Consider the following 24,730-nt stretch of genomic DNA (forward strand, 5'->3'; position numbering starts at 1 on the left):
CGAAGACGATCCTTAATTTGAAGTATATGGCCACGGAAAGGGTTAGCATAAGTAATGGCTAGGGTTTGCCATGCTTCATGGGAAGTATTGGCATCAAGAAGAATGGGTGAGACGGATTCGTGGAGTGTTCCGGCTAGGGCTCCTAGGATGAGGTTGTCTTGTTTAAACCAAGTAGTGTAGGCTGGGTTGGGAACCGGTTCAGGGTTGGGTTTGGCTTCGGTTGCGGGTGGGGTGATAGTGGTGGGTGGTGGTGGGTTGGTTCCATCGAGGTAGGAAAATAAGCCATAGCCTCGAAGGAGTTTCGTGATTTGGTATTGCCAAGATCGGTAGGTCGAAGGGGTGAGCTTAAATGCAATTGGGAAAGGAGATAGAGATGAGTGGTTTTGTTGGTTCATCGTGGTTGGGAATAAGGGAGTTGGTTTGGGTCGACATAATGGTTGCGTGAAGGACAACGGAGACGATGATGGTTAGGATCGATGAAGGCGTGATACCATGTAAAGAATAAGAGAGGTTGTGAATATTTGTTTTGTGATTAATGAATAATTCTAATGTACAGGATACATGTTTTTATATATACAATTGACTAAAGCTAGGTTACTATAATCATGGAACTAACAACTAGAAGTTAGGGGAAGAGATAATGTACATGTGCTAAATAATACTAACTAAAACAAGTAGCTATTTTATAGGAGGAAGACTAGGCTTCCGTTGTGCTGCGGTTGTTTGTTCAACAGTTTCCGTAAACTGGAATTGACTATTTTATATTGTGATAAAACAATGGTCGATGTTTAAATACCAAAACATAATTCAATCCGAAAATAATTTGAAAATCTGTTGACATGAAGCAGTCATACAATAATAAGGGGAAAAATTACAGATAGCAATGGGAGACTTACAGGGTTACAGCAATATAAAATACTCGTAAATCAGAATCGCACCAAGTTTCTGCTTGGAATCCTTCTTGGACTTATAAAGTGGACACTCTCGCCTCCTCGACGGGTGCGACCCAGTCCCATGTGCGATCTATCACCTACTCACTCAGTTCTTCATCATCGCTAATGTCGAGCACAGGGGGATATATTATGGCCTCGAACTTCATGTTTCCTTCATCAATCTGCTTCCTCTTGATCTTGAGAACCGACTTCACAAGAGACGTATCACACCAGTGTGCTTCAATACCCATTAACTCTCCCATGTTTCCAAAATCTTCCGGAATTTTATTAAGCGACTTGCATCTGCGCACAACTAATCGCTCTAGCGTGGGGAAGTTATCATCTGATGCTTCCCATGATTTAATATTAAGCCCCTCCATTCTCAAGTACTTCAGATTTTTGAAAGTCGCAGTTGTCCTCCATTGTTCCCCTTCAAAGGCTCTCAACAGTAACTTGAGGATCTCAAGCCGAGGCAGCATATCAGCGATCTTTTCTATGTCCAACCAGCGTAACCGAAATCCAGAAAGTGTCAGTTTGTACACGTTCGTAGGAAATATAAGGTTGCCGCAAAATGGACTCCAACTTTGATAGAAAACTCTCAAACATTCAAGGTGACAAAGACGATCAAGAATAGACCAATCGAATGGCTCCAATATTATGCATCTTAGTTTTCGAAGATTTGGTAACCTTACAATTATCTGATCTTCAATACTCCCTGAAAGAACTGGGGTAGAGAAGTTTTGAAGACAACTTAATTTGGTCAGACTGAAAATTGTGTGAAAATTGTTACTCGGATGCACACGGATTCTTGCACGTTTATCAACCAGGAGATCTCTTAATTTGGTCAGACTGAAAATTGTGAAAGGAACCTCAACTTCACCGCGGGTTCCTCTCACAATGAGCGTTTCTAGGTTCAAGAGATGACTAATTGAGGATGGGATGCTTTTCATCCAACCTCGTATAGACAAGTACCTCAACAATGTCAGTTTTCCTACACTTTCAGAAAAGCACTCATCCATACTAAGTCTTTCCAAGTCCAGCAAAGTAAGTGACTTGAAATTCTCAAACACAAACAACGAGGGTTTCCATGGTTCAAATAACGACGGAGAGTAAATCAAAGAGCGCGGTTTTAGATGTGTTGATCCCTGTAAATTGAATTTCATTAACTGATCGCTAGTTGCGCATAGGCGGCCATGTTTCTTAGGACTTGCATGATTGTACCACCTGGAATGTAAAACACGAGTATACACAGTATAAAGTACATGTATGAAAGATTTATTTAGAAGGCATGTATGAAAGATTTAACACGAGTATTACTGCTGTGATTTGTGAGCATTACTGCTTCTTTTCATTTTTGACATAGCCATGGATGATGGACCAATCTTAGTTAACTTTATTTAGAAGGTTCTCCAGATTTTATGTACTCCGTGTTTCCTATTTTTCTTTTCCTGTTTATTTATCTTTTTACATCTTCGGATCATATTGTAAGGTGAATAACTAGCTCATACCTCTCCACTGTAATCAGAAACTTCTCCGCTTTTGCTTTTTGTACGCAAAAATCTAGCAGCAAATCGTGGATCCTGCAGGCTTGAATTCGATGATCAGACCCTCTTTTTGCAACCATTAGTAAACTTCTGTCCACTAGGTCGCACAAGTACTTCTCTGCAGCGCTTTCCAAGCTTTCCCGCTCATAGGAAGTCTCTACAAATCTTTCTGCAAGCCATAGCCGTATCAGTTTCGACCTAGGGATTTCTGTACCTTTAGAGAATGTTCCGCAATATAGAAAGCATTGTTTCATGCGAACTGATAGATGTCTGTAACTTAGTTCTACGGTACTAGAACCAGCATTTAAGAGGTGATCATCCAGGCTCCTTTCAATTTCCTTCCAACCATCTTCCGTCTCACTTTTATTTTTAAGAACTCCAGCTATCATAACTATTGAAAGTGGCAGCCCTCCACATTTCTGTGCAATTCCTTTGCCGACTTCACATAATCTTTTAGGATAAATCCTTGCCCCAAATACTTTCTTCTGCAATAGATGCCAGCTTTTGTCTGCAGTTAGGAGGTTGAGTTTTATAACAATTCCATCACGACAAATTTTCTCTCCGACGTTGTTGTACCTGCTTGTTATTAGTATTTTACTTCCATTGTCGCTGGTTGGAAAACATTTCCAAAGAGCATCCCAAGCATCAACATCCCATATATCATCTAAAACAATGAGATAGTTCTTTTTTTGAAGTAGACACTGCTTCAAAAGTTTAGCTAAATCTTCATTCCCCATGACATTGATTTCGCTTCTAGGCCGCTCACTAATTTGACCGATGATGTGTTGGAGGAGCTCTTTCCTTTGAAACTCTTGCCCAACATAACACCAAGCATGAGCAGTGAACGACTTGGCACAATCTTTGTATAGACGCATGGCTAGGGTTGTCTTGCCTAAACCAGGCATACCAACTATCGATATTTTCTCTAAACTCCGTGACCCTGTGGTAAGTTGCACTCTCAGTCTATCTTCCTCCTCAAAACTGACTTCATCTTTGGAATGATCTGTCGCGTGGCCTTTCCCAATTTGGTTTTCAGCATGTATATCTGAGCCCTCAACTTCAGTTGTGGATATATCCCTGCCGGAAATATTCGACAAATGTTCTTTGATAAGATTAACCTCTTCCGAGACATAAAAAACTCGTAATTCGCTATACCAGGTAGGCAACTCCTCAAATGTGTCTATCATATTGTCCACTTTGGGACCGAGTTTCATAATCTGAGTCCATAACTGCTTGACTTCCTCTGGTTTATCGCGCCTCATTGTATAAGGTTGAAGAAAAGTAAAGCAATTAGATAAATCATCATGGAGTACTCCAACTAGTTCTGCATTATAAGTATCTTTTTTCTTGAACTCGGTCAGATTCACTAGCATATCAAAGAACTCTAACTCAGACATGGACAGCTCCATGCTTGGCAACTTGATATATTCATCATAAGCGTGTCTGAGCGATGCTTTGAAGCCCTCGACTCCTTCCTTCAGACCAGAGGGAGCGTCATTTTTAAATTCCCTGAAAAATAAGATATAATTGTGTGCTGCTTCAATGACCTCAACCTCAACATCTTCAACCTCATCACCTACTCCCTCTATCGTGAGAGTTCTCACTAGATTTTTCACGAGGGAGTAAACTAACTTTACAAATAGGTTGTCATCCTCCGCTTTGACAAGAGATCTGTGAAGCTCATGCAAAAGCTCATTAGCTTTAGGCATCTGGACTAAATCTTCGATCAAGTCGACTAATAGATCACCCGGTTTCAGAATGTTTGCTGCAATATCTTTGAAGATGTCAAGAGATAGGGTAAGAAATTCCTTTCTACACTTTGGTTCTCTTAAACAGAGTGACCAGATTTGCATCCAAGCGTCACAGAAGATTATTTGGATTTGGTGATACTTTTCCTGGAGCTTTATACTTACTGGCAACATATTTTCGGTATCCTTGATAAATGTGTGGAGTAAGCTGAGCTCCCTCACATATCTGGCGGCTGGAGTATTAGTTAACACAACCTCCTCCAATATAAGCCTCGCACATGTGAAGAAATCGTCAATACAAGTGGGAGTTAGATTGTATTTCATGTATATCTTCCAGGCAACATCTCTAATGTGAGCAATTTTCTGTTGGGTATGAAGTACTCTATCATGTGTGTTAAGATCCGAAATTATATGACTTGCCTTATCAGCCGAGGTATATATATCTCTTGCAATGGCATAGGATATGCCACTCTCCACAAATATTTTAGTCCACGTAGGACTAAGTGCACATTGAAAACCGTCCATTTGAGCTGCAATGTCATTAATGTCCGGTACCATCTGGGAAGGAAGATCATCCAGTAGTGTGCTCAGAAGGTATCCCAGATCATCAGTGACGCAAACAAGAGTTTCATAGTCGGGTCCACATGGGTCTTCCAAGGTTTGATTCAGGGGTCTGCTCTTCCTAATCTTCCTCCAGTAACTTGCGTAATTTAGTATCTCCTCCACCAATGTAGAAATGTCCTCCTTTCTATCTACGTCGGTCAATGGCAGTAGCTTAAAGATGAGCATAACTCTCTGGGCATAATCTTTCATATGCCTAGACATATCATCTGTCATTGGCCTAATTTCTTCCCCCTTCTCTAAGTTCCAATTCGCCACCGACTTGTGAAAACATAGCAAGAGTCCAAGTCCTTGTTTAATGGTTCTAAACTCATTTAAAAAAGTTGCTTCCTCAATATGCTGAACAGAATCCAGAGTTTCCACGACTCCCTCTACACATTTTACCCAATCATTTTCCCATTCTAAAAGGTGGCTAGATTCATAAAAGTAATTAGCCGTGTGCCAGAGACAGTCATCTCCATCACACGAGGACCCGGTGCTGCACTCCACTTTTTGCAACCAAAAATCAATGAATTCATTCCCATCCTTAAAATCCTCTAATTGTCTAAGAGAGTATGTCTTCCCAAGACGTGAATCCAGATATGGTGCGACGAACATAAACATATACCTGAGCGCCTCAATATTATTTTCGAGATTGTACGTTGAGGATCCACAAAATCTTTCGACATCTGCTTCTATTAAGTCTAAGTCCTGCAATATTCTCTTGTATAAGCTCATTTTTCCTTATCCCATATGTCAGGCAACATCAGAGATTACATCACCTGCGTATGGATAAGAAAATATAGTTACCTCTAGCAAATACGGAGTATTATCTATCATACGGATAAATGTGTCAAGTTTTGTCATGTTTAATTTGTTGAAATATATAGTTTCGTATTTTATTTGTACAAAAGTGTAGTTTAAAGTGTATATATTATGAATAAATATTGGTTAAAGATGAAGCTGTCAATAAACTGGGTCATTATGCATTCGCCATATGTCATTCCAGACTTAAAAAAATGCTTTCATACGAGTATACAACATATCGCTAGCAAAGACCAACTGGCCGATGCTCTAACCAAACCACTTCCCAAGCATCGCTTCAATGAACTACGAGACAAGATTGGACTCCTGTCTGCAACGTCCATCTTGCGGGGGCGTATTAACAGAATATCTTCGATATCCTCCATATCTTCCACCTCCAAAGATATCTCAACATAAACAGCAACATATATTTTAGAGAATTGCATATATTGTAACTATAGGATGTATTCTTACACAAGACACCTATATTAGCCTAAATTGGATGCTAGGTTTTTGTATAAATAGATTAGCATTCACTGTAATTATCATTCATTAAGAAATACACTACATTTACCAATCTTATACCGTAGTTATTCCCAGGCATAGCTTCATAAGTGCCATTACTGTTCAACAGAAGCTACCTCCTACTGTGGACTGCATTACTAAAAGAGGTCTAAGCTGGGTTAACTGGTGTGTTCTCTGTAAAGCTGATAGCAAAACCCACAAACATTTATTCTTCAAATGTGCCTTTTCTGGGGAATTATGGCGTAACATGTTGGCATGGATGAGAGTCTCTGGACGAAATATTGATCTATGATATATGGCAAGAACTGTGCTGGTGCACTTCTAGATATAGGAGAAAAGATTCGAAAATGAGCTGGTTTCGTTGTTGCCATGCAACTACTACTTATGTTGTCTTATGCTGTCTGGCAAGAGCGAAATACTCGTTTGTCTGCTGGTAAGAAATCTACTCCCAAAGCTCTAGTTAGGCACCTTCAACTTAGCATATGTGTTAGATTGCTTGATAGGAAAAATCAGGCTAGTGAAGAGGTGATTAATCACCTCAATGCTAGTTGTGCTTAATTTTGTTACTACTTTGTAAGAAACTATTTCTATTTTCTACCCCTTTGTGGATGAATACACATAGGAATTAGGATGTACTCTTCTTGCAAAAAAAAAAAAAAAAACATATTTTTTTTATTATTAGGTAATATCAGGTATCAGGTTGATTTTTTTTTTTTCTCTTTTGACATAAAAGAAACTAATAATTTTCTAAAATATATAAAAAGCATTTACAAGCTTACCGTGCAAAATTAAAAAGCTAGAAAAAATGAGAGTACTGATGTAATAATACATTTTAATAGTTGTCCTTGCATGGTGAATTATATTGGGTGTGGAGTTAATGAGTGGTTATGTTAGTGGCATGATGAGCACTTGGTGTCGGTGGCAGTTTTGGAAGGGTAGTGTACGTGCGAACTTCATTTTAAGGAGGGAAGATTATAATACTTCGTATTTCTGAGGATGGTAATTCGATCGAGTGGGTGACACTCGGAGACCATTTGACCGAGTAAGTCGGTTCAGCAAGTTTGACGATTTCTTATGTTATGTTAACCAAGGGTTTTACTAATAACTCCATAAACAGTTTAGAATATCATTTGCCTTCTAAACATTTGCTAAACCTAGAGAGAGAAAGAAAAGAGGTTGGCCTTATTCTTCAAATCAATTTGGGGGATTTCTCACCTATCTCGACCTAGATCGATTCCTGTTGTTGTAAGTTGGTTCCTTATTTTTTAAGGGTTAATTGTTCATCATTATGTCTTCAACTTATCATATAGTTATGTTAGAGAGTCGTGCATCATCATCATCATCAATTAGGGTGAGTATGATTAGGATTGTTACAACAATTTACAGATTACAAATTTGTTTGGTTGCCTTGTTCGATTATTTTCACTGTCTTAAAGTCTTTGGTTTCGAAAAGTTTGGGAAGAGACTCATGTTTATTCAAGTCTAGTGTATGCATATAGCTTTCGTAGCCAAATTCCTTGTGTTTTGTTCTAGGTGATTCATTTATGACTACAGAATTATTTCCCAAAAATGATGTTTTAAACTCGTTTTATGAATCGTTACTTTTTATGAGACGAATTATGTCAGCTTTTAGAAATGAAACCGGTGATAAATTTCGAATTTGGGAAAAATACTTGGGATAAGAATTGTAGTTAAGAGTCATGGGGTTTCAACAGAGTTGGCCTGCATCGATTAGATTTTTCTGGAATTAGTTAGCATTTTATACAGAGTCTATGCTAGAAAGTCAAGAAAAGTCGAGTTTGGTCTTTAAGTTGAGATTACTATTAAGTCATGATGAGTCTATGTTATGTCCATGGTTAATTGATTGAGCATGTAATAATTATACATAATTATGTTATGTAGGTGATGGATTTGTGAAAGATCATAATCAACTGCTAAAAGGTAGGGTTTCCCTAGTCAGTTATATATTATTGATTACGAGGTTGATGTGATATTGTGTTTATGTGATTGGTTGATTCTTATTATTGTGGTTGTGGTTGTGATCATGGTGATGGTAGTAGTGGTGGTGTTTGTGAAGTAATGTCGGTATCGCTGACTCCCGTCACCTGAAGAATGTGCACATTAAGGATCTGAGGTTATAAAAATTCGGCCCACCACTGTCGTAACACCACCCCCAATAAGATGGGATGTTGGGCCCGTTATTTGTCCTAACTTAAACCCAAAAGCACAAGACCTTGTTACTAATTGGTGGAATCCCTTATAAACATATCAGAAGCCTCCTCTTATTTTCCTGATGTGGGACAACTTTCCTCTCAATATCTTGGGGAGTTCCCCACTTAAAGAACACAACGTCCTCGTTGTGCCTCGGAACTGACCGCCCCCGCAAGGTGGGTGAATCGAGTACTCCTGACCACATGTTCACCACACGGTAGCAGGGTTGCTCTGATACCATTTATAACAACTCGGCCACCATCGTCGTAACACAAATCCAATAAAATAAGATGGGATGTGTACCTTTGGGCTCGTTATTTGTCCTCACTTAAGCCCTAAAGCATAAGGCCTTGTTACTAATCGGTGGGTGGAATCCCTTATAAACATAACACAAGCCTCTTATTTTCCCGATGGGTGTTAAAGAGGTACACTCGCTGCGACTCGTTGCGGTGAGTGGGAATTTTGATGTTCAGTATTGCGGTCGGACATCGGCAAGGGTTGGTTGCACGTTGCGATGAGTACAAGGCTTACTCGCTACGATGAGAGCCATTCGTGTTCCGCGATGTGGTTCGGACATAGGTTACTATGGAGTCGTGGAGATAGAGGATTGTGTAGGAATTGTTTGTGTGGTTATTGTATGTAATTGTATTCTTCGTACTTGAACTTGTGATGTTTTGACTGTTACTAAACCTACCTTGTGGGTGTTTGTGGTCTATTTCTTCTTTATCGTGTCTGCGGTGATCCATTTGTTATTGTCGGCAAATGGTGAGCAGTTAGTGACATGAAAGGTATGAAAGGTGTATCTGAGGTTGCCTTGAGTAGCTGTTGGAACGGTTGGATAGCGTTGTCACCGACTCTCTTTTAGTCCAGACAACAATCATAGTCCGTCAGACCGTCACGTCACTTGTATTTGCAATAAAGAGTGTGCGAGGTTAACACAAACTCTTGAAGGATCTATACCAACCACTTGGAGTGAAGGTATATTGTTGTAACATGTCTTCAGCAAATCTAGTTTTTCATGCTAGGACAAAACATGCCGAAATACATTACCATTTTGTACGAGCGAAGATTCTAAGAGGCGAGATTCATTTGGACTATATTAAGCCGATGATCAAGTGGCAGATATCTTTACCAAAGGTCTTTGAGAAATTCCAAATGCATCTTGGTATGATTTCTCGACTAGCTCTAATATGAGAGTAATCGTTCAGAGGGTGTGTTAAACTATTCAACTCCTACTACACTAGCTTAGCTCCCACCTTCCTTGGAGCGAAGTATGGTAACTAAGTCAAAGAAGGGAATAGCTATGTGTAAGGAGCCGCACATTAAGCCGCATAATCCCTGAAAATTGAGCAGGCGGTCCTTTCACTTCCAGCCCTTAGATTTTATATTTTCACTTATGTATTTTCATTTCCATTTTCATAGTCAAGTAGTACTCCAAGATGATTACTTCCTTCCTGCGTGTCTAATCTTGGAGCTAGATTCTTAGTTTGAGTTACGTTTTTAGGCGTTTAGATTTCATATTGCTATTTTGCACTTTCAATGTACAATGTATCCTGCTACCAGGACCAAAATATCAAATTTACCTCTATGAGAGGTGCTAGTCAATAAAAACCGCTTCTCATCTTTAAACTTGATATTGCTTGTTTCTTGCTTACAATAATAGTATTGCTTACTTTTATTGCCTTCGTGTGCCGGACATTGATAACCGTGACTAGGATTTCCGTCACACACCCCAAGTCCCGAGAAACGTGCTAGTGGGCGATCCTTCACTAGACCCTTGTTGCTTGCATTCTTGCCCTAGAGTTGGCAAGGGTGCGCACCACGATCCGGCAAAAGTACCGAAGCGTGACATGTGACATTTGGTATCAAAGCCTAGGTTTTCGGACAGGTTTCTGCAACCCGCATTTGTTAATCGAGATCGAGAAAATGGGCGAAAGTATAGAGGACCGAGTGGACGCCTTAGAGGAGTCGTTCGATAAGAAACTTCCCAAGATCAAGAAAATGGGTGAAAGTATAGAGGACGGAGTGGAGGAGTCGTTCGATAAGAAACTTCCCTTACTCGAGGCCATCGTTATCCGAATGGGGGAGAGCCTCGAGGAGATGGAAAAGACAGTTGGTGAACTTGAGTCGAAGGTGGACGGGATGAATACCTAGATCCAAGCGATCAGTGAGGCAATCCCAACTTTATTTTATCTAATAAACTAACGTGTAATACCTAAATCCTCAAACCATCCATTATCATAATGAGTAAACATTTATAAAAGTTTAGCTTATACTAGTTTTATACTCGTGCAACAAAATTGCACGGGGTCACTCATTTAGTATTTTATTTGCAAAACCTAAATAAATGACAAAAAAAATTAATTAAAAATGCATCATTCCAAGAATATATATGATTCATAATCATCACCATAATTATTTACAAAACATAAAAATTCATCATTCCAAGAATATAATCACGAATTGGGTTAATTTTTACTCCAAAAAATCAGCCCATATATATCATATCAAATAAATTTGATAACCCTAACTATAAAATACAACCTAGTCTCTCATACCCTCTCTCTAAACTAATTCAATCATTGACTTCATCATAGTCCCTTAAGTCATTTGCTATACAAACTTCAACTAAAATGCTCCTGTTATCATTCACAACCGGGCTACTTCTTTACCTTCCTTTTCCTTGATCTTATTCAACCTCAACTAATCTTTTAGATTTAGATTCTTCCATTTTTCTATTTGTAAAATGCTACCTTATTATTTTTTAGATTGTTTTCTTTATTGTGAAAATAGTTTTCTTTTGATATTTATGTCTTTAAATTTTTTTTATGACTTTTTGGCATATAAATCTAGTTTGGTCGATCCAATTTATAAAAATTACTTTAATTTCTTATGTACTATATTGATTTTGGTTGAAATTATTGTATTCTACCGATATTTGATATTGTAATGTATTTTTTTCTTTCGGTATTTCGACCAGATCCCCCTAAAAAACGGGGGGGGGGGGGGGGGGGGGGTTACCACAGTCAAATTTAGTTTGTAATTTTTTTATTTAACATTTTGTTGTAAATTTTCAAATTTAGTTTGTAATTTTTTTATTTTACATTTTGTTGTAAATTTTCAATGTTACATGAATGATTGATAAAAAGTGTAGAGATTTTGTATACCTGAATGTGGAATTGTGGAAATTGTAGATTGTAGAGTGGTAGAAATTAAAGCTCCTAAAATTAAGGAACAACACGTTGGAGTTGTGGGAGGAAAAGTCTTTTTTTGTTTCCTGGAATCAAGGAGCCAATCATATCTACCTAGTATAAAAGTTAGGTTTTTTAAAGGATTATGATTGGAATAGTAATAACATTTCACTATTTGCCTATAATCATTGTTACTTTCACTACTCCCGCCGTAATTATTGTTATTGTCACTACTGCCGCATTAATATTGATAATTTCACTACTCCCGCTGTAATTATTGTTACTTTCACTATTGCCGCATTAATATTGATTATTTCACAACTCCCGTTGTTTTTTCTACCACTTTCACTAATATCGCTGATAATATTGTTACTTTTACTATTCAAATGAGTGATTACTATCATATAACTATATCGAATGTTACTACAATTCTTTTCTTTACTGACGAAATTATTTTTACTACTTAAGCATGCAATTTTAAGAGGATTATATATTTATATAAATATATTACATTATATGCATTAAATCAAATCGAAAGAATTATGCAATATTATATATTATGGAATCTAAGTTGAATTATTTATAACCTACTTATTATATTTTGTATGTTAAATAATTAACATCTCTATACATCTAATAAACTATAAAGTTTAATAAAATTGCATATATTTTAAATATAATAATATAGTTTTATGATGATAATAATTAATATCATAAGTGTGCATGTTTATACTATTTATTTTAAGGAAATTGACCATCTTAATTAATTATTTTATTTTAAGAAAATTGACCATGTTTAGGAAAGTTACCAAGCTTCTATATAATTTAATTTTAACCCAAACTATATAATATTTGGATTGAAATCCCTTAATCAGGTCCATCACACGGTGCTAGTGATTTAAAACTATATAGTATATTTAATTTGTATAACTTTCTTTAATTACATTGAAGTCCCTTGGTTTCTGGAATTAATATACAGTATTGATTATGCACATACAAAAATTACAAAATGTTACAAATAATCATTTCAAAACATCAAATTACAAATTCCTAATCAAACTCATGTGTATTCCAGAATCTACTATATATAAAAGCTAGGTTTTTTTAAAACATTCTTATTGATCGCTCAATTTTAGGATTATGTGAGCCCAATTTGTAATCTTTTCTTTCTAAAATTCAACAGTCAAAATACAACTTTTACCCCGCTACGCCTTTAATGTGATGCATATATAAAAGCAACTTATTTTAAGAATAATTTATGCTATAAACTTTCATCACTTAATAAATTTAATTAAAAAAAACAATCAAACTCAAAAAAAAAAACATTGAACATCATCAAATTATCACAATTAACAAGTATGTAAGCAAGTAAGAATAAGAAATATATAATAAAGTATAAAAATACTTAATTGAATATAGCTACAAAGTCGAATTTCTATATTACTCGAAAATATCTTTTCTGTGATAACGATTTCCGTTACTTTTGCTTTAAATATGTGGGAAAAAAAAAGGAGATTGTCAAGGGAGTAAAGTGAAGCCTAATTTATGATTTTGCGTTTGCCAAGTTATTCTAAAAAATCATCATAGACTATTTACTACTTTAATATTGGGCCCTTTCCTTTAGTCGTTTTATTTTGGTCATTCTAGGATGGTAAGGTAAAATCATTAGATTAAATTGTGTTAGTAAGACAGTTTTATAAAACACAAATTTTGAGTAAGACGGTTTATCTTTAAACCATCGAGTTCAACGGCTCGGATCAAGTTCACCCATAAATTAACAAGTTAATTCAGATTCGGGTCCAGCGGGTAAATCAAATTTTTATGGTCTTGCCATTTACAAAAATGGGTTGGGTCACGCTATCACGTAAAGTCATATTTTGGCAGGAATAATATTTCCCCCATTTCTAATAAAACGCAAAAGTAAACTCATATACACATCTAAGTTTTGTAAGAAAATTAATAACTCGACATTATACTCTAACCGCCACCTATATCGTGCAATTTTTGCACGGGATTAAAACTAGTTGCTTAAAAAAACCCAACTTTTATACTATGTAGATTCCGTAGGTTATTTGCGATAAAAAATTTCAGCTTATATATATATATATATATATATATATATATATATATATATATATATATATATATATATATATATATATATATATATATATATATATATATATATATATATATATATATATATATATATATATATATATATAGAGGCAAGTTCTAATGAGTCCACAAAAAATGGTGAGTCCACTAAGTCCTAATCCTAACCATTGATCTCTAAAATTGATGGTTGAGATTTTAAAATTTTAAGATGAAAACTTTAATGTTTTAAAAATGAAACTTTAATGTATGAGTGTAACTTTATTTCTTTAAAATTATAACTTTAATATTTAAGGTCATTTTATATATAAAAATTAAAATTTATGTTACCATTTTTTATTTTAAATTTATAAAATTGATTTTTGAGTATAATTTTATTGTTTTATGAATGAAACTTTAATGCTAAAAATTTAAACTTTAATTTTTTTAAACAATTTTTAATATAAAAAATTGAAATTATTTAATTTTACTGATTTATAAAAATAACTTTAATGTTTTACGAGTAAAACTTTAATACTAAAAATTGAAACTTTAATTTTTTTAGCCAATTTTTTATATAGAAATTTAAATTTATTTAATTTTACAGATTTATAAATGTAACTTTAATGTTTTAAGAGTGAAACTTTAATGCTAAAAATTGAAACTTTAATTTATTTAGTCAATTTTTTATATAAAAATTTAAATTTATTTAATTTTACAGATTTATAAATGTAACTTTAATGTTTTACGAGTAAAACTTTAATGCTAAAAAGTTGAAACTTTAATATTTTTAAACAATTTCTAATTTTAAATTCTTTAAAAATATTCTAATTTTATGGATAAAACTTTAATGTTTTACACTGGCAACTTTAGTCATAGTTTTTGAAACTTTATTTGTTTTTAAGATTATAACTTTATAATAATTTGAATTTATGAAATTGAAGTCCTTAACAAATATAATAGTCCCATATCAGCGTAACTTTTAGTCCATAGGAGCGCAACTTTAGTCCATAAAAACGTAACTTTAGTCCATATAAATGAAACTTTAATGATATACGAATTAAACTTTACTGGTACACGATTGAAACTTTACTGGTACACGATTGAAACTTTAATGCTTGTGAGACGAAACTTTAATGCTTGTGAGACGAAACTTTAATGCAAGTCACTTTAATGCGAGTCATTTTTGAAACGTTAATAAATTTTAGTGTGTATCAATTAAAACTTTAGCCAACAACTGCTTCACCTACAACTGACCACCACCAACACTCACTACCGTCCTAACCCACCACGACAACCAATCTCCCCAACAACACCACCCATGTTGGATCTGAAAACAAATGAGCACAAAAAAAAAAAAAAAAAAAGAATAATAAAGGAGAGGAGGCGGCACCTCACCAACCGCCACCAACGACCCACCAACTTTATCCACCACCATAACCCTTACCCATGACAAATCTGAAAAAAAAAAAAAAAAAAAACGAATAGGTGGTAGAAGGGAGAGGCGGCGTCGGGTTATAATCTTAAAAAAACCCTTACCCATGACAAATTCCACCACCATAACCCTTACCACCAACTTTATCCACCACCATAACCCTTACCCATGACCCACCGCCCCACGACATCACCAACACTAACCCCCCACACGAACCACCACTCCATATGCTCAGATCTGAAAAACAAAAAAAGAAAAAAAAATGAGAAGGGAGAGGCGGCGACGGGTTGGCCGAGGAGGGAGAAACAGAGAGAAGGGGAGTAACAGGTGGTCGTCGGGGGTGGCCGAGGGCGGCAGTAGGACCCGAGAAGGGCGGCTGGTATTGGTGGTGTTGTGGTGGTGGTCTTGTGGTGGGAGTGGGAGGAAGGAGATGGTGGCGGCAGAGGGATGAGGGTCTGCACGATTTCGGGCTTACCGTGGTGGCGGCAACGGGAAGGGTGGCGGCGAGAGTGGTGTCGGGGTGGGAGGAGGAAGAGGAGAGAAGAGGGATTTAGAGATTTAGAGAGAGAAGTGGGAGTGAGGGAGGCGAAAATGAATGAAAGTAGGGTTTGTTAGCTTTTATATGGAATTTTTATTTTCAGATTTAATCTTGACCATAGATTTTGTTTTAATCTAAAGGCTAAGATTAGGACTCATGGACTCACCTAAAGGAGGTGGACTCATTTGATCCTAATTCTATATATATATATATATATATATATATATATATATATATATATATATATATATATATATATATAGAGTCAAGTTCAAATGAGTCCACCTAAAATGGTGAGTCCCTAAGTCCTATTCTAAGCCATTAGATCTTCTTAGATGGATGGTTGAGATTTGCAACTTCTAAGTAATTTTTAGATTGAAACTTTAATGTTTTATAAGAGAAACTTTAATATGTGAATGTAACTTTAATTCTCTATGATTGTAACTTTAATTTTTTAAAGTCATTTTTTAAGTAAAAATTTGAATTTATGTATTTTTGAATAAAACTTTAATGTTTTACAAGTAAAACTTTAATGCTTAAAAGTATAACTTTAATTTATTTTAGGCTATTTTTAATATAAAAAATTGAATTTATGAAATAATGTAAATTGTGACAAATATTTAGTTAATTTAGCTGATCTTTGTTGTAACTTTAATGATATACGAGTAAAACTTTAATGCTTTAAAGTGAAATTTTAATTTTTTTAAACCAATTTTAATATAAAAACTTAAATTTATGTAATAATATAATTGTGACTAATATTTATTTAATTTTACTGATTTATAATTATAACTTTAATGTATTACGAGTAAAACTTTAATGCTAAAATTGAAACTTTAATTTTTTTTATACCATTTTGATATAATAATTTGAATTTATCTAATATTTATTTAATTTCGCTAATTTATAAAACGTAACTTTAATGTTTTAAAAGTGAAACTTTAATGTTAAAAATTACAACTTTAATTTTTTAGGCCATTTTATATAAGAATTTGCATTTATCTGATAATGTAATTTTAATGGTTACTTCAACTTTAGTCCTAGTTTATGAAACTTTATGTCCTTACGAGTGTAACTTTATCTCTTGACGATGTAACTTTATTTTAATATAGTGATTTTTGATATATAAATTTGAGTGAAATTTTAATCGATGTCACCGTAACTTTAATACTTTAAAGGTGCAACTTTAATCCGTATCGGTGTAACTTTAGTCTTAAGCCGCCGCCAACTAATAACAAAAACCATCTCCACCACCAACCACCACGACGTCCCCCTGCACGACCACCACCACGCCCCACCAGATCGGGAAAAAAAAAAACCACCAGATCTAAAAAAAAAAAAAAAAAAAAAAAAAAAAAAAAAAAGTGTGAAGGCAACGACATCACCACCACCATCCCACAAATGACCCACCACCAACAACAACCACCATAGATCTGAAAAAGAAAAAAGAAAAAGAAAAGGAGAAAGGAGAGAGGCGGCAGCCACCAACCGCCCCCAACCACATACTCACTACGACACCATCAACAATCACCACCAAACGCCAACCAAATCTTTAAAAAAAAATATATAAGGAGAAGAAGGCGGCAGAAAAAGACGAAGGGTGAAGCAAGGAAAATAAGAAGAAGAAAGGGAAGAGAAGAGGACGATAGAGGCGGCAGAAAAAGTGAAGCAAAAAAAAAATTAACGGACGGTGGCAGAGAAGAGGACGACGGAGGCGGCAGCGGAGGAAGGCAGGAGATCTGAAGCAAAAAAAATTAACGGACGGGAGAGGAGGTGCGGGGGTGTAGTGGTGGAGGGTGGCGGCAGAAATGGTGTAGGTTGGTGGCTGTGGAGTTGGAGAGAGAAAGTGGGGATAAAGAGAGAGAAGTGAGAAATGTGTTTGTGAGGCAATGAAATGAAAAATTTAGGGTTTTGTTGTGTTTTATATAGGCCTCCTATTTTGAGATTTAATCTTACCCCTTGATTTTGTTATAATCTAATGGCTAGAATTAGGGCTCATGGACTCACCTAAAGAAGGTGGACTCATTTGATCATAATTATATATATATATATATATATATATATATATATATATATATATATATATATATATATATATATATATATATATAGAGAGAGAGAGAGAGAGAGAGAGAGAGAGAGAGAGAGAGAGAGGGTCAAGTTTTTATAAGTCCACCTAAATATTTGAGTCCCTAAGTCCTCTCTACATCCCTTAGATCTTCCACTAAGGATGGTTGAGATTGAAAGCAACAAAACACTTAACACTAATTAGTTTCCTATACACTAATTAATCAACTTTCTCTCTCCAGCTTTAATTATACATTCACTAATTGATTATTCTACCCAATTAACATTATTTTGGCCTTCTTATATTTTCAAGTTTTTACAAAAAAAATTTTTTGAGAGAAAGTTTATACAAAATTTATGACACTTTTACTATTTTAAAAGTGTAATTCTAACAAAAAAAAAGTGTAATTTTAACAAAAGAAAGCGGTTTTGACGGATATTATTTTGAAATTTCAAATTTTGAAGCAACTTTACGACAAATTTTGTGTTTTACGACAAATTTGAAATTTTGAAGCATATTTACGTCAATTTTTTGAGACATTTTTTTTTTCAAATTTTAACACAACTCATTTTAAATTGAGTGATTTATAAGTGTAACTTTAGTCTTTTAAAAGTGTAACTTTAGTCCATTAAAGTGCAATTTTAGTCCATTAAATTGTAATATTAGTCCAGAAGTGTAACTTTAGTCTATTAATTTGTAATTTGAAGTGTAACTTTAGTCAACTAAAGTGTAATTTTAGGTCATTAAATGGTAATTTTAGTCCATTGAGAGTATAAATCTCTAGTCCATATTCATTGTGTAACTTTAATCCATTGAGGGTATAACTTTAGTCCTTTGATAGTCTAGCTTTAGTCCATTGGGAGTATAACTTTAGTCCTTGAGAGAGTATCCTTAATAGAGATAAGTGTAACTTTAACAGAAAAAAGTGTAATTTTAACAGAAAAAAGTATAATTATAATAGAAAAAAATGTAATTTTAACAGAAAAAAAGTGTAATTTTAACAGAAAAAAGTGTAATTTTAACAGAAAAAAGTATAATTTTAATGGAGAAAACTGTAATTTTAACTAAAAAAAAGTGTAATTTTAACAGAAAAAAGTGTAATTTTAATGGAGAAAAGTGTAATTTTAACAGAAAAAAGTGTAATTTTAATGGAAAAAAGTGTAATTTTAATAGAGAAAACTGTAATTTTAATAAGTGTAACTTTAATAGAGAAACATGTAACTTTAACAAGATAAAGTGTAACTTTAATAAATAGGGGAAAATGTAACTTTAATCGAGAAAATTATAACTTTAATTAAGAAAAATGTAACTTTAATAGAGATAAAAAAACACAACAATCAGATCTAAAACTTAAAAAAAAAAACTAAAAACAAAAAATTTACAATTTATCGACAAAACAATAATAAAGCAATACAAAACACAACATTATGGACCATTTTACATCATCACCATCAAAACTTTTTTAAAAAAAAAAAAGAAAAAAAGGAAAAGAAAAAAAAAACAATACAAAACACAACAGACCATTTTACATCACCATCATCAAAACTTTAAAAAAAAATATGCAAAAGAAGCAAAAAAACAAAACCCAAAACAAAAAACAAAATACAAAAAGACACACAAACAACAAATCTGAAAAATAAAAATAAAATAAAAAGAATAAACGAGATGTGGCAGCTTAAATGCACGGTCGAGAGTGGTGCGGCGGTGGTGTCGAGTTGGAGAGGAGATGTGGCAGTGGTTCCGAGTTGGTGTCGGGTTAGAGAGGAGGGAGGCAGTCGGTTATGGCGAAGGTGTGGAGTTGGAGAGGAGATGTGACAGTGGTGTCGGGTTGAAGAGGAGGGAGGCAGTCGTGTGGTGGATGGTGGGTGTGCGGTGGTTTTGGTGTGAGGTGGGGGCGTGGGTCGTGAGTGCAATCTGAAAAAAAAAAAGAGAAATGAGGGACAAAAGGAGGGACGGACGGAGGACGGTAGGCGGCAGGAGGGAGTGTCGGTGGTGGTGGTTGGTGGAGGAGGTGGGTTGGTGAGGAAAAGAGGAGGAATTTTTTTTGAATTTGTAGGTTTTGAATTTATTGGGTTTTTAATTTTATTGGGTTTTTGATAGAGAAGGTGACTGAATTGTGTGAGATGAGAGATAAATGGGTGTGATGATAAATTATATATAGTGGAATTAGTGATAATTAGGGTGGATTAGTTAAGGTAGTGAGAGAGAGTGTTTATTTAGCTAATTAATCACCTTTTTGTGCTTTGATCTCCACCACCCATCTTCCTCATCCAATGGCTTGGATGAGGACTTATGGACTCACACTTAGAGCATGGACTTACTTGATCTTTACTCTCTCTCTCTCTCTATATATATATATATATATATATATATATATATAGAGAGAGAGAGAGAGAGAGTGGTTCTTCTAAGGTCCTTACATCTATTGAGTCCCTAAGTCCTTATAAGAGCCCTTGGATGGAAGGGATGGAGGGATGAGATTACATCTCATTGAAGGGTCACAATTCTCCCTCCCTAATCTCCTTCCCTAATTGTGTATAACTCCGCCTAATTTTGTATAACTCCTTCCACTTTCTAATCTCCCTACTCACTTCCTCATTATTCTTCTCTCTCACTTCTCTCATTCCCTTATTATCTCTCTTTTTTTCCCTCACAAAACAAAACCAAACAAAATCAAACAAACAAAAACAAAAAAAAAAACCATGAAAAACCACACTGCCGCCTACCTCCACGAACCACCACACCCGACCACACCCTCCCTTACCACCACCACACCCCGACCACACCTGCCACGAACCACAACCGCCACCACACTGCCGCCTACCTCCACCCGACCACACCTGCCACCCTCCTTTACCACGAACCACAACCGCCACCCTCCTACTCCCCCGTCCTTATTCCCTCATTATTCCGCCACCACCACTGCCGCCTACCTCCACCGCATCACACCACCACCATCCCACGACAAAACCACGACAAAAACCCACGACAACAACCCCGCCGCCACCATTCACGCCTCACCCTCATTCCGCCACCACCACTAAAACCCACGACAAAAACCCCGCAGCCACCATCACGCCTCACCATTCACGCCTCACCCTCATTCCGCCACCACCACTGTTCTTCATTTTCTTGTTCTTCATTTTTCAGATTCACTTTTTTTTTTTGTTATTTGTTCTTTGTTCTTATTTGTTTTTGTTATTTGTTTGTTGTTATTTGGTTTTTGCTTACCATCACGCCTCACCATTCACTTTTTCAGATTCACTTTTTCTTTTTTCTTTTTTGTTCTTCATTTTTTTGTTCTTCATTTTTTTATTTGGTTATTTTTGTAATTTTGGTTGTTATTGTTATTTTTGTATAGCTTCATTCTTCATATCTTTGTTTTTGTTATTTTTTTTATTTTGTTATTGTTATTTGGTTTTGTTATTGTTATTTGATTTTTTGGACTAAAGTTATACATCTTGTCTATTAAAGTTATACACTGCGTGCCTTAAAGTTATACACTCGATATTTAAATTTTTAGATATTTGGTTATTGTTATTTGGTTGTTATTGTTCACTGACGTTTTTTTATTTCAATTATTGTTATTGTATTGTATTGTATTTCCTTAATTTTTGGTCTTTGTTGTTTTGAATTTCTTATTTGTTATTTTTCAAGTTTTTTTTTTTAAATTTCAAATTTTGGGCTAAAGTTATACAATAATGAAAATAGAGTTATACTGTTAATGTCTAAAAGTTATACATTGTATAAATTGAAGTTACACAAATTTTGAACTAAAGTTATACATCTTGTCTATTAAAGTTATACACTGCGTGCATTAGAGTTATACACACGATATTTAAATTTGGTTTTGTTATTTGGTTTTTTTTTTATTGTTATTTGGTTTATTTCAGATTTCGGGTTGGGTTGGGTTGTTGGTTTTTTTTTTTTTTTTTTTTTTTTGTTATTTACTTATTATGTTGTTATTTATTTAGATCTAGTTTTTAGATTTTTAGATTTGTTTTAAATTTTTCATATTATTTTAAATACCTATTGGTTTTAGAATTGTCGTTTTTTATTTTTCATATTTATTTGGACTGAAGTTATACAAATAAGGACTAAAGTTATACAATTTTGGACTAAAGTTATACAATTTTGGACTAAAGTTATACAAATTTGGACTAAAGTTATACAAATTTGGACTACAATTATACAAAAAATGATTGAAGTTATACAAATAAGGACAAAAGTTATTCAAATATGGACTACAGTTATACAAAAAAGGACTGAAGTTATACAAAAATAGACCAAAGTTATACAAAAAAAGACTAAAGTTATACAAAAATTGGACTAAAGTCATACAATAATGGACTAAAGTTATACAAAAATGAACCAAAGTTAATTATACAAATATGGACCAAAGTTATACAAAAATCGACCAGAGTTATACAAAAATGAACCAAAGTTATACAAAAATGAACCAAAGTTATACAAAAATAGACTAAAGTTATACAAAAAATGAACCAAAGTTATACAAAAATGAACCAAAGTTATACAAAAATGAACCAAAGTTATACAAAAATCGACCAGAGTTATACAAAAATGCACCAGAGTTATACAAAAATGCACCAAAGTTATCCAATTTTTTGTATAACTTTAGTCCAATTTTTGTATAACTTTGGTGCATTTTTGTATAACTCTGGTCGATTTTTGTATAACTTTGGTTCATTTTTGTATAACTTTGGTTCATTTTTGTATAACTTTGGTTCATTTTTTGTATAACTTTAGTCCAATTTTTTGTATAACTTAAGTCTTTTTTTGTATAACTTTGGTCTATTTTTGTATAACTTTGGTTCATTTTTGTATAACTTTGGTTCATTTTTGTATAACTCTGGTACATTTTTGTATAACTCTGGTGCATTTTTGTATAACTCTGGTCCATTTTTGTATAACTTTGGTTCATTTTTGTATAACTTTGGTTCATTTTTTGTATAACTTTAGTCCAATTTTTTGTATAACTTTAGTCCAATTTTTGTATAACTTTAGTCTTTTTTTGTATAACTTTGGTCTATTTTTGTATAACTTTGGTTCATTTTTGTATAACTTTAGTCCAATTCTAAGTAAATTGGATTGTTTGATATAGTGGTTTTGAAGATAGGTGGGAGTTTCCTAGTGGTGGAGGAACAATTCTAAGTAAATTGGATACTAGTTTATCTTTGAGATTTGTTTAAGATTGATGAATAATTGTTTGATATTGATTCTTCAAATACAAATTGATTTTGATTGTATTTTTTGGGTGAAGAGTTTGATTTTGTTTGCAGGGAGTCTTTTAGAGTGAATAATAAAAGTAAGTGTGTTTTGGTCATTCCATAATTTATTCACTTAATGAGTCGGGAATTAAATTAAATGATGGTCGAGAATGATATATGGTGGGACTTCGGATGTATACCGTGTAATGTAGGTGGTTATTTATAATAAACGAAATATTAGGTGGTAGTTTGTAAAATACGGTATATACTAGGTGGTAAGTTGCAATTTTCACGTTTAAATATTAAGACACTGCATACGGAAAGTAAAATGAGTATTTGATCTGAGGAACCCGAAACTAGTCAACTCATAACCCGCTCGCCTGACCCATTAAATAGATCTATGTACCCCCTAAGCTCTCTAACTTGTTACCGGCGACCTCCCATCAAAACCCCATCCATTATTGGTAGAAGGAAACTATGATAAAACACACAATTGAAATTTGATGGTCGGGAAGATAGATTAGTTTAGTCACTTGCTTAACTTAGAAACATTATACTAACTTTTGGTGGATGAAACAAGAATTTGTAGAGACTAGAGAGTAGAGGATGGATGAGGCTAACCTGAGAAAGAATCGGAGCCTTGAGCTGATCAAGAGTTTGGTATCCAATTTGAAGTACCAAATTTCACCTGCAGAGTACAATAAGTCCTACACATTAAAAATAGAACAAAATATGAGATAATGTATCAATGTTTGTAAAAGTGAAATACAATATGAATGAATGAAATACCAGAAGACTAACCTTGAGGAATGAGGATCCAAAAGATGTAAGCTGCTTGTAATAATGGAGCAATAGGAGTAACCCATTTAGGAGTATTATAGTCATCCAACTTTTAATTTGCTGAGGATTAATTAATTATTAATTAAAATAAGACTTTCAATTGCAAATATATGGGATTTAACAATTACGACCTGCCTTACTCGAGATTCACATTATTATTAGGTGTTGACTTCAGATCCCACGTTATAACATTACATCGCACATGATTTTGGTAGGTATGTATGACTCTCATCTATTCCGGTTTACGGTATTTATTGCATTACATTAGATCGGGTTATTTTTTTTCACAAAAATTTTGGAGAGACGGTCTCTTAATCAGGGGCGAAGCCAGGATTGAAAATTTGGGGTAGCGAAAGTAGCGTGAAGCCGTGAGCACAATAGCAACATAGATTTTTTTTATAAACAATTTGTTTTTTTTTTGTCATTAAGAACTACACTTTCAATTTGTAAATCCGAAAAAAATGTTTTCGCGATAATTGATATGGTTGTTGACGGAAATGACAGTGCCTCAAATCCTAGATAGTTAAGACCTTTCATTAAGCATTTTTTGGCTCAAGCTTGGGCTCGTCGAGCCTAAAAAATTGAAACTCGAACTCGGCCCGGGAAAAGCTCGAGCTCGTTTTATCATTATATATTTTCACTTTCTCACCTTTTAAATCTAATTAAATATAAGTATTTTTGAAAAACAAATAAAATTATAAAATATTAAAAATTATTATATTATAACACTTATATAAATATCTAAATAAAATATAATTTGAAATAATAATAATATTACAATATAAAGATTATACAAAAAAAAAACTATAAACGAGCCCAAACGAGCTTTCGAGGAAAATGGAGTTCGGAATTAGAGAATATATAGGATATTAGGAGAGATATTATTTAGGTGAAAAGATAATGTGGGTACATATACAACTCAACACCTGTAAAAAAATTACTTATTGTAGGAGTCGAACCCAACTCTCCTGA

At 34.2% G+C, this 24,730-nt stretch overlaps 1 protein-coding gene across 2 annotated transcripts; it reads right to left on the reverse strand.

Moving 5' to 3' along the window:
• Nucleotides 1-793: 793 nt before the first annotated feature.
• On the reverse strand, nt 794-23,963 carry LOC141611332 (putative late blight resistance protein homolog R1B-23). Of its 2 annotated transcripts, none has more exons than XM_074429853.1 (4): nt 23,720-23,963; nt 23,540-23,606; nt 2,441-5,606; nt 794-2,156 (listed from the first exon to the last, which is right to left on the reverse strand). In XM_074429853.1, exons 3-4 carry the CDS (start codon nt 5,560-5,562, stop codon nt 1,031-1,033), a joined length of 4,248 nt encoding a protein of 1,415 aa, XP_074285954.1. In that variant the 5' UTR covers nt 5,563-5,606; nt 23,540-23,606; nt 23,720-23,963; the 3' UTR covers nt 794-1,030. The 2 variants fall into 2 exon arrangements, with proteins under 2 accessions (XP_074285954.1, XP_074285953.1); XM_074429852.1 differs by having other exon boundaries at nt 23,540-23,625.
• Between the last annotated feature and the right edge of the window lie 767 nt (nt 23,964-24,730).

Source organism: Silene latifolia, chromosome 11, assembly GCF_048544455.1.
Source record: "Silene latifolia isolate original U9 population chromosome 11, ASM4854445v1, whole genome shotgun sequence".
Taxonomy (NCBI): Eukaryota; Viridiplantae; Streptophyta; class Magnoliopsida; order Caryophyllales; family Caryophyllaceae; genus Silene; species Silene latifolia.

What these genes read in the sequence shown, in the direction of transcription:
- LOC141611332 (XM_074429853.1), bottom strand. Translation starts at nt 5,562, where the DNA reads ATGAGCTTATACAAGAGAATATTGCAGGACTTAGACTTAATAGAAGCA. An exon ending in TTTCTGATTACAGTGGAGAG is followed by an intron (nt 2,157 to 2,440) that starts GTATGAGCTAGT and finishes TTTACATTCCAG; the next exon opens with GTGGTACAATCATGCAAGTC.